Genomic DNA, 11,708 nt, shown 5'->3' with positions numbered 1-11,708 from the left:
CCCACAGGGCTGCCTACGTATCCCCTCTTAAAATGGAATCAGGTCAAGCATAGTTCAATTACATCATATGAAAAAATGTAGATAATCTAAGTATAGTATCTCTTGACTGCGTCTGGAATGATTGGTTTCGGCCATATTTGTCCGTCCATTTCTGCAAGTATGAGTGCTCCTCATGACAGGACCCTGTGAACCATGTACGGACCTTGCCAGTTGGGGGAAAATTTCCCTTTGGCTTCCTATTGATATGGGAAGATTTTCTTCAATACTAGCTGTCCCGGTGAGAACTGTCTTAGTTTGACGCTTTTGTTGAAAGCTCTAGACATTCTGTTCTGGTAAAGTTGGCCATGACATACTGCATTCATCCTCTTTCCATCAATAAGGGCCAATTGTTCGTAGCGACTTCTTATCCACTTTGCATCGCTGAGTTCAGCTTCCTGTATGATTCTTAAAGAAGGAATCTCCACCTCGGCTGGGATGACAGCCTCGGTACCATAAACCAGCATGTAGGGAGTTGCCCCAGTTGATGTGCAAACTGTAGTGCGACATCCCAATAAAGCAAAAGGTAGCTTTTTGTGCCACTGTTTATGATTCTCTACCATCTTCTTTAATATCTTCTTGATGTTTTTGTTGGCAGCTTCTATGGCTCCATTCATTTGCGATCTATAGGCTGTGGAATTTTTGTGCTTGATTTTGAAAGTTTCACGCATAGCTTTAATCAAATCACTATTGAGGTTGGTGGCACTATAAAAAACAATAGACTCAGGGACTCCGAATCGGCAAATAATTCGATCCTTGACAAAATATGCGACGATTTTCTTGGTTACAGCTTTGTAAGATGCAGCCTCTACCCATTTTGTGAAGTAATCAATGGCTACCAGAATAAACCTGTATCCGTTTAAAGTGGTGGGATCAATCAGACCAATAATATCCATTCCCTAGGCGACAAATGGCCAAGGTGAGCTTGTTGCATTGAGCTCGTTTGATGGAACTTTTATCATATCGGCATGCACCTGGCATTGAAAGCACTTGCGGACATATGGGATGCAATCTGTTTCCATGATCATCCAAAAGTAACCGGCCCTAAGTATCTTCGTAGCTCATGTGCAGGCCACAAGTCCTAACATGTACATCCTCTAGTAGCTTAGAAGCTTCCATTGCGTCAACATATCTTAGTAAACCTAAATTAGGAGTTCTTCTGTACAAGTTCCCTCCACTGTAGAAGAAGTGATTTGACAATTTCCGGAGTGTGCGTTTCTTAGTGTGATTTGCATGCTCCGGGTATTCTCGTTTTGATAAGTACTCTTTGATGTCATGGAACCAAGGTTTTCCATCAGCTTCTTCCTCGACATGAGCACAATATGCCGGCTGATTATGGATCCTCATCGGAACGGGGTCAATGTAATTCTTATCTGGATGATATAGATGACAAAGTGGCTAATACATCGGCAAACTCATTTTGAATTCGGGGCACATGTCAGAATTCTATCTTCGTGAACCTCTTTCTCAATTCCCGCACATGATACAGATATGGCAATATCTTGGAATTCTTGGTGGCCCATACTCATTGTACCTATTGCACAAATAAATCTGAATCACCGATCACCAGCAGTTCCTGAATGTTCATGTCGACTGCCATATTGAGTCCTAGTATGCAGGCTTCATACTCTACCATGTTGTTGGTGTAGGGAAATTTGAGTTTAGCAGACACCGGATAATGCTGACCCGTTTCTGATACTAAAACTGCACTGATGCCTACTCTTTTGAAATTTGCAGCTCTATCAAAGAACATCCTCCAACCGTCAGAGGCTTCGATAATGTCTTCCCCTACGAATGTCACTTCTTCATTAGGGAAATATGTTTTCAAAGGCTCATATGCTCCTCCCACTGGATTTTCAGCAAGATGATCTGCTAATGCTTGCCCCTTAATTTCCTTTTGAGTTACATAGACGATATCGAACTGACTTAATAATATCTGCCATTTAGCCAACTTCCCAATAGGTATGGGTTTCTGAAATATGTGCTTCAGAGGGTCCATCCTGGATATGAGGTATGTAGTGTAGGCACAGAAGTAATGCCTCAATTTCTGAGCTGCCCAGGTCAAAGCACAACAAGTGCGTTCAAGCAGAGAATACCGTGCTTCATAAGGTGCGAACTTCTTACTCAAGTAATATATGGCTTGCTCCTTTCTTCCTGTCTTTTCATGTTGTCCCAAAACACATCCGAAGGCTCCATCTAATACATATAAATAGAGTAGCAAAGGTCGTCCTGGTTCTGGGGGGACCAGAACTAGTGGTGTGGACAGGTACTCCTTGATCTTGTCAAAAGCTTTCTGACAATCCTCTGTCCAGCTTGTTTCAGCATCCTTCCATAGCATCTTGAAGATGGGTTCATATATGACTGTAGACTGTGCAATGAAGCGACTGATATAGTTGAGACATCCTAGGAAGCTCATCACGTCCTTTTTGCTCTTAGGTGGTGGTAACTCCTGAATAGCCTTGACTTTAGATGGATCCAGCTCGATCCCTCGACGACTGATGATGAATCCCAATAATTTTCCTGCGGGAACCCCGAATGCACACTTTGTGGGGTTCAGTTTCAAATTGTACCTCCTTATCCTGGCAAAGAACTTTCACAAGTCCGCTATATGATCTGCGGCCTTCTTGGATTTGATAATGACGTCGTCTACATACACCTCTATTTCTTTGTGTATCATATCATGGAAGATGGTTGTCATGGCTCTCATGTAAGTGGCCCCAGCATTCTTCAGACCGAATGGCAGCATCATATAACAGTACACACCCCGCGGTGTGATGAAAGTTGTCTTCTCTGCATCTTCTTTATCCATCCAAATCTGTTGATAACCTGCGAAGCAATCTACAAAGGATTTGAGTTCATGCTTGGTGTAATTATCGATCAGGATGTGTATATTTGTAGTGTGAAGTCATCTTTAGGACTTGCTTTGTTTAAATCCCGATAGTCAACACATACTCGGACCTTCCCATCCTTCTTCGGAACTGGCACAATGTTAGCTAACAAGGTTGAGTACTCAACTTCCTTGAGAACTTTGGCTTTGATCTGCTTGGTAACTTCCTCCTTGATTTTCAAGCTCATGTCTGGTTTGAACTTTCGGAGTTTCTGCTTGACTGGCAGACACATGGGATTAGTAGGAAACTTATGACCCACTATAGATGTGCTCAAACCGGTCATATCATCATATGACCATGCGAAAATATCCTCAAACTCTTTTAGGAAGCGAATGTACTCTTCCTTCTTGGTTGGTGACAAGTGAATGATGATGCGGGTCTCCTAGACGGTCTCGACATCTCCTAAATTTACTGCTTCGGTCTCGTCCATATTGGACTTGGGATTATTTTCAAAATTTTCAACCTCCCTGACAATTTCATCAGATATCTCATCTTCTTCCTCTGAATCACTATTCTCATGTTGCATTGCCTCATTACATCTCACCGTTTCTGGTTCATCAGGAAAAGTAATAATAACGTTGTAAAAAGGAAAAATGTAAAGATAGTACTGAATAATAAAAAGCAAATGTATTTGATTAAAACTGAAAAATCGTCCAGACAAAGTACGGCTTGATAAATCGAGCATTTATTTTGAAACAAGTAAAGCTTAAAACAAAATTACAGGAAATCTTAAATGCCTAGAATGGCTATAATAGTAAATTCTGCCAAGCTATCCAGGGACTCAGCGGACTTGGGATGGTGTGGCGGTCTAGTTCTTGAGGACAGCTCCTTTCTTCACAGTCTGAATAGTGAGGCCTTCTTCCTCCTCCTCCTCAATTATGGCACTGCAGTCCATGTTTTCATCCTCCAAGAACAAATTCTTCAACCCAGCGAGTGCTTCTTCTTCTGCGCCCCCCCCATATCATATCATCCTGGTGAAAAGCTTATTCCAAATGTGGCACTGGCTGCTTAAGAGGGTAATACGATCCACGCCATGGGGGTGACCAATCCCTGCACTCTTGCCATGTGTACTGGTATCCAAGACCAAAGGTGGTACCATGATTTTTTAGTTTTATTGGCTTAGTGATACCTTGAAGGTTCTTTCCCAACCCTTTGCCAGGTTCATATACAGACCATGCCAATATACTTTCTATTTTACCACTCCATTATTTATCCTTCTCGACGGTGTTGACCTGTTCAATATGATGATAGGTTTGTCCTCCTAGCCTTCTTTTATATCCAATGGCCAGGATGGTTTGACTAGTGCAGATGGGGTTACTTCTATCTCCGTGGATGATTACCACCTGGCAGTTCCATTAAAACTTCACGGCTTGATGTAGTGTGGAAGGCACAACTTCAGCGGCATAAATCCACAGTCGTCCTAACAGAAGGTTATATAAGGCTGGTATGTCGAGTACCTAAAATTCGACGTCGAACCAATTGGCCCCATCTGCAAGCAAAGGTTGATTTCCCCGATTGGGGCCCCCTGGGACCTATCAAAAGCCTTCACATTCATGCTTCATACCCGTATTTCATGGAAACCTTTGTCCAACCTTTTCAGAGTGTCCAATGGACAAATATTTAGGCTCGAACCTCCATCAACCAAGACCTTGGCAATGAACCTGTCTTCAAATTGCACCGTAATATGTAATGCTCGATTATGATTCAGCCCTTCAGGTGGTAGCTCATCTTCGTGGAAGATGATCTTATGACTTTCTAGCACTTGCCCAATGATGTTGGCCATTTCTCTGCTAGTGATGTTGGGTACATAAGCCTCTCTCGACACTTTCATCAAAGCGTTGTTGTGTGCCTCTGAATTTTGCAATAGTAATAAGATAGATATCTGAGTAGGGACTTTGTTCAGATGGTCAACAATAGAATACTCATTTGCCTATATTTTCCTCCAGAGGTCATCTAGCCCGGTCTCAATGATAGGCTGCCTAGTAGTGGCATCCTTACTTGATCCTCCCAAATGTTTTAATGTGTAGACTCTTTCAGTTCTAGTCATTCCTTGTGCAGCGTCAGACTCCTCTGCCTTGGCCTTCCCTTTTTACCGAGCCTCAACATAATCCCAGGGTATTGCTTTTGAGTTGAATGGGGGTGTGGTTGATACTGTCATAGTGAAAGGTGTGACCACTTCTACTTCAAATGGAGCGGGGGTGGTTGCAGGCGGAGCCACCTCTACCTCGAATGGAACTGATGTAGTTACCTCAACCTCGTTTGGTGACTGAGTATGTACCACAATAGGGGTAAGTGTGACCGCAACTTTAAAGTCATCACCTTCTCGGATAAGCCCGATCAACCCCTCAAGGTCCCATTCTTCATTCGTCTTTATCACATGTACACCATCTCCTCTATGATCAGGGAGGGGATTATTGCAGACATTAGGTGCAGCTTCCTTCGCCCGTATGACCTTGTTGTCAATTAGCGTCTGGATCTTATCCTTCAATGTTCGGCACTCAGTAGTGGTGTGCCCTTTCATATCGGAATGGTAAGCACAAGTTTTGTTCAGATTGACCCATTGGGATGGATTATCTAATGTGACAGCGGGAATATGGGTGATGTAACCTGCGGCTTTCAACCTTTCATACAATTGGTCGATGGGCTCAGCAATGGCGGTGTATTATCTGGGTGGCTTGCGGTCAAAGTTGGGTCTTGGTTTTGGATAATTTTGGCGAGTTGGTGTTGATTGGGAGTTATAGGTGTGATGGATAGTGCCTGGTTGGGAATATCTGGGAGATGAAGGTTGATATGTAGGCGGTGATGCTTGGTATACGGGCAGAGGTGTTTGATATGTGGGTGGAAGTGTTTGATATGTGGGTGGAGGGGTTTGATAGAAAAATGGAGATTTTAGACCCTGGGCCACCATTACTGCCCCAACATTTCTCTTCTTCGATATGCCACCTGATTGTGGTGCCGTATTTGTGGCTTGCAGTGCCTCGAAGTTCGTTACCATACCGCTCTTGATTCCTTCTTCAATTCTTTCTCCAAGTTTGATGATGTCATAGAAATTTGTGATTTTCGATAGCCATCAACCTCTCATAATATTGTGGATCCTGTGCTCTGACAAAGAATTTATTCATCTATTCTTCGTCCAAAGAGGGCCTAACCTTGGCCGCTTCCGACCTCCAATGAGTAGCATATTCACAGAAAGTCTTAGTAGGTTTCTTCTTAAGATTCTGAATGTAGAAAATATTCAGTGCATTCTATGTGTTGAACCTGAACCAGTCCATGAAATTTGATACCAGTTTTACCCAATTGTACCATTTCTTGGGATCTTGGCTGAAATACTAAGACAAAGCATCCCCAGTAAAACTCCTCATAAAGAGCTTCATTCGGATCTTTTCATCTTTCTCGACCCCGATAAGCTTGTCACAATAGGTCCTTAATGAGCCTTGGGATCACCCGTGCCGTTGAACATCTCGAAGTTAGGAGGTTTGTATCCCTCAGGCAGTTCCACATCTGCCTGTATGCACAGGTCTTCATAGCTTAAACCTTCTATTCCTCTGTCGCCTTCAACATCTTGAACTCGGCTTGTTAACTTCTTAAGTTCTTCAGCCATGTTTTTAATAAGCATGTCCTTCTTAGATGATTCCGGTGTATAGGAGATTGGTTGGGTAGAATGAGGTACATTTTCCACATATATAAGGTTGCTTTGATGGGTACCAGGGATTTGGGTGTAATGATGGTCATTGGTGGAGTTTTGGGGATCAGGAATGGGTTGTGGTGTGTTTTAGGGAGTGTGGTAAGTGGTGGTTGGTGGGTACTGAATTGGTTGATGATGATGTTATGGTGGAGTTGATAGTGGATTGAGTTTTTGCGGTGGAGTTGTGTATTGATTTGGCGCGGGAGGATTTTGGTTTTGTGTGTTTTGAGGAGGTGCTGGGTTCTTTGTGTTTTGTTGGTGGATGTCGGGACATTGAGGGTGAGTGACAAGTTTGCCAAGTTGCAAACCTGCTCAAGTTCTCCTTGTAGTTCCAGTATCTTTTGTTCCAGTATCAAGACTAGATAATTTGGGGCCGGAGTACTACTGCTATCTAAGGTCTCTGCGTTCTCAATATTCTCCTTTCGGATACCACTTAAGTCATCCATTTTTGCTTTTCCTCTGCCCTTTGTACCGCTTAGAGGAGGAGGAGGTGGAGGGCCTTTAAATCTGGTATGATACACTGATGAGGCCAGTATGAGTGAACCAACCTAAGGGGATGGGAATAATAAAAATAAGAAAAAACAAAAAGGTAACAAGTTAGTGAGGATTCTGAAATATTTGTAGTATTTAAACACATATTGTAAAAATATAAATTCATGTCCTACTTTGGGAACCTCGTTGTGCCCGAGGTAGGCCTAGCGACAAATAAATTTGGAAAACTTTTAATGCCAAAAAATTCTTCATTTCATAATATAAAAATAGACGAATCCCAAAATGACACTAAGATAAGAAAATAAGCCATTACTAGCACTTGGCCTTATTACATTTTAGGAAAAAACAAATAAATCTAGCCTATTTGGTCCCAGAAGGACCTTCCCCAGCTCCATCATATAGATCCCCCAGCTCGTGCAGCACCAGCAGCAAGTAGACTCTGGTCAGATGTCCTCCTTCAGTTCTTTCATCGTTCTGGCAATTTTCAATCCTCTTTATGACTTTACCTTCCAGCTCCACCATTCCTTGCTCCAAATATTCCAGTTTCCTGTTGGAAGTAACTGTCATTTCCTTCTGTTCCTCGATCAACCTCGTATTCCTCTCATGTATATTTCCCGATGTTCAATTTCAGAGTCGTGGACCCTCTTGCACAGCCCGTTATATTTGACTTGAGCTTTAGCTTCTTCATTTATGATTCTATTCCCTCAACTAGTCCTTTCAGATTGTCCTCTAACCATGACGAGTTGAGAGGCTCGCACCCTGCATGATACCTGTCTAGCTCAATGGTGTTCTTCTTCACAATGATTTTGCAGTGCCACATATGCTGAGCTTGGCACTTATAAGGGACGTTGTCATCTTAAAAGTCTGCCCTGAAATGAGTCATCTTGACAACCCTTGGTACAACTTGTTTCCTGCCTGCTTGCCTCATAACTCAGATAGGGACATATGGGTATATCCCTCTCAACCCAATCAGCACCAAGTGCGGAGCATCCCTAGATCTGATGATGAATTCGTCTGTTGGGAACCATTCAAACATCCATTGCACTTGTTCCTCGGTCAGATTGTCGAAGAACTCTACCCATTCTTTGGCACTTTCTGGCTGAGCAAATTTTTCTGGAATGTAGGTCATCCTCTTGGGGTGATTGAAGGCTATATGGTCGTTCTAAGCCCTTCGCGAAAATTCTTAGCGATAGTGACCCTTTTGGAAATGCTCCAACAACCATAACTGCAGCAACAAATTACAACCCTTCAAATGATAAACCCCTCTTTGATAGCACTCGAGAGCCCTGTAGATGTCTGCTATGATCATGGGAACTATGGTATTTATCTGTCCATTAATCCCTTCCATCAAAGTCTTGGCGACCATGGACAACCTAGTGCGGATTCTTCCCTTTTTCATTGGGAACACTATCAGGCCTAAGAAGTATACAATGAATATGAACACTCTATGGTAGATGTGAACCAGAGAAGTGAGAGAGATCTCATCATGGTAGGTACAGAAAGACTTGCTATGGCCATACCTCTCATACAGGTAATCGAAAGGTATGTAAGATTCCTTCAAGCACACTAGTTCGACATTCTTCTTTAGCCCCATCATCTTTAGAAATTCCTTGCTAGTATAGTTTTCTAGTACCAATAACCCGAGACTATCCCAAGTCAATCTCGCAAGCCCTCCAATTTCTTTTAGAAGCGGTGTCATTTCTATGTCGCCGAAACAAAACACAGCCCTCTCACTATCCCAGAATAAAGTGGCAGCCTCGATCAACTTATTGTTTGGCTCAATATCTAGCAAGGAAGGCAGGTTACTCAGGTACTTTCTCACATGTTTTTTGTCACTTGAGGAAAGGTCCTCCCACCAATCTAGCATCAATGGTGGGATGTTGCTAACCATACTGAATCTGGGGACCTCATGCCTTATTTTTTGCAAAACAAAAGGGTTAGGCCTTACCCCCACCAGACTCGACTATTTATACATTTACGATCAGCATATCGACATTTAGTTCTCCAAATTAATGCACAGAACGTGGTTGTGTCCGTTGGGATTATGAAAAAACCGATGGACTTTTGGATAAGGCTTTTCTTAAAGGATCATTATGTGGATAGCATAATGACCCGATTAGGTTTGACCATGATGCATGCATAATTTTGACCAGAGTAAGGCTACTATGGGGTTTTAGACAGGTACACTCAAGCGGACAACTTGAGGGGGAAGGCACGGAACCGTCGACTGCACCGCTGATCGATTGGTTTTACCGCAAATAAGCCTTTCCGAATTTAAGGGTAGTAAATAGGAAGAGCGCAACCACTCATTAAAGCGTTGCTATAGGATTTGATACACACGAGTGGAATATGATATGGAGCATGAGTTATGCAGCAATTAATAATATGTAGTCAAGTATTTGCACATAGGAAAAATAAATGCAGTATTTGAATAATTGAAAGACAGTTACAAGAAAAGAAACAAAAAGACAAGTCAGTTTCAAGGATAAAAAATCATAAATGCTTACAAGAAAACAGACAGTTAAATTGAGACAAGAGGAAAGGGTACGGGATAAATCATGCTTGGGACTAATTCATAAATAAGTTCGTTATGGTAAGAGCCTAAAAGTATCCCCAACAGAGTTTCCATACTGTCGCGCCCCCTTTTTTCCCTCCGTGGAGAGAGGTCCGGGTTTCGACATTCATGGAGGGGGGTTAATAACTCATTTCCTTTTGGGAATTGGGTATCTTGAGGAGTCGCCACCTAACAGATTATGGTACGTTAGGGCACCCAGAGCGATTAACTCTTGGATTGGTTTGCATTACCATAGATTTAGAGTAAAGGCTCGAAATAACCTCGAGGGAAAGGTGTTGGACACCCCTTTCGGTCCACAACGGTGGGTCCCAACCGAACTTATACTTGTGAACTAGTCTATTAACAAATAAATAGTTTTAAACACATAATTACAAATAACAGCAGGTTGGACATTGTATGACTAAGATAATAGACAAAAGATTTGAACAAGTTGTGTTCGTATAAAGCTTTAAATACAAGGAATTTGAGAAATGAGGGGTCTTAGGTTGGTTAGTTTACAGGATCACCCCACACATGTCCGGTAAACACTTCTCAATGGGGGACTACACGTGACATTAGTGCATAGTCATCATATACCATATCTAACCTTCCCACCCCTTAGCGGTTATTAAAGAGTGTGTTGGTTAGCGATCTCTATTGCGTGTTGTTACCCGTCCCTTCTTAATGGTCCTGGAGGAATTTAGGACATCTACCTAAAGGCAGTTCTAGACAGACGCCTAAGGTTTAAAGGAGAAAATACTAAGGAGACAAGAAAGAACACATAGGACTTCAACAAATAAAAGTATGAAATAGTAAATAAGAGGCTCAAGTTCACCTCCACAGATAATGCATGTAAACAGCACGACTCAAACACAAATAAGGGCAATATTGTTAAACAGTATCCTCAGACATGTTGTCTAGGCGAATATCAGAACACATGAAATATGCAGTTTTATTTTTCTAACCCAGAAGCAGGGCCCTAATCAGTTTGCCTACTGATTTTAAGACCATTAATCATTAGGAAGCACACACAAAAGGCAGTTTCAAGTGAGAGTTGAATACCTAAGGCTTGCCTAGGCGTGGGATAGTGCACAATCATTACCAGAACCAATAGAAGTTCGGAAGTCATTTTTGCCTAAGAGCATTTTGTTCTAGGTGTTACAAAGAGGCAGGGTTATCACTAATTTGTTTAAAGCATGATGAGACGTTTATATTCCTTTTCATGCATCAGTAGTTTAACTAGGCGTAGCTGAATGAGGATGAATGAGAACCTAAACATGGTATCTAATATGCACACATAAGGTATAGAGTGATTGATATGCAAGATTCCTAAAGTAAGATATCTAAATGTACAGCATGATTGTAGAAAAGCAGGATTTCTAAATGTATAAAGGTTACAGCATCATACTATCAAGTGTGCAGGAGAAACAATTTTATGTTAGTGCTGTTATTTAGCCTAAAGCAAGTTTTCTAAGTGATGAAACAATATCAAGCGAGATACTGAAACAGTAAACCTAAGAACATGATATCTAATGCATGGCATGCTTGGAATATATTGGTCCTAAACATGGATTCTAATGTACATAGAGGAAATGTAAACCTAAGGCATAGTTTCTACCCATTGATATTGATAACATATATGACTACCCTCCCCCTTTCACTAGCCAACCCCCAATATTTGTTTATAATAAATTATTACAGACCAATATTGCATGAATTACATAAGTAGAAAAGAAAACAAGAAGTTACACTATAGGAAGCCTGAAAATGGGCCCAAATGATTTTCCCAAGCCTCCAATAGCCTCAAATGCCAAATTCTATAGAAAATATCATTGTCTAGGTGCGTCAAAGTTCCCTAAGGATCTTAAGGATCCCGGGCAGTGCTCACACCTAGACTTTATAACCAAAACTGAGTAAGTGTAGTGTGGAAGTGCCAAGTCCAGTGTATCAGAGTTTAAAGGAATCTCATAGGGATCCTAAGGCAGTCACACACTGGAGGGGTAGAACTTAAGGATCTAAGAGTGGGGTGAGACTGCTGGACATAGTTTTGAAA

At 41.9% G+C, this 11,708-nt stretch overlaps 1 protein-coding gene across 1 annotated transcript; it reads right to left on the bottom strand.

Annotated features, from left to right (window-relative positions):
* Positions 1 to 236: 236 nt before the first annotated feature.
* On the bottom strand, positions 237 to 3,156 carry LOC138885996 (uncharacterized). Its single transcript, XM_070167016.1, has 4 exons — positions 2,989 to 3,156; positions 2,307 to 2,404; positions 1,665 to 2,036; positions 237 to 885 (listed from the first exon to the last, which is right to left on the bottom strand). The coding sequence occupies exons 1-4, from the start codon at positions 3,154 to 3,156 to the stop codon at positions 237 to 239; spliced, it is 1,287 nt and encodes a 428-aa protein (XP_070023117.1).
* Positions 3,157 to 11,708: the final 8,552 nt, after the last annotated feature.

Source organism: Nicotiana sylvestris, chromosome 2 (genome assembly GCF_000393655.2).
Source record: "Nicotiana sylvestris chromosome 2, ASM39365v2, whole genome shotgun sequence".
Lineage (NCBI taxonomy): Eukaryota > Viridiplantae > Streptophyta > Magnoliopsida > Solanales > Solanaceae > Nicotiana > Nicotiana sylvestris.
This window is presented reverse-complemented; position numbering and strand designations above follow the sequence as displayed.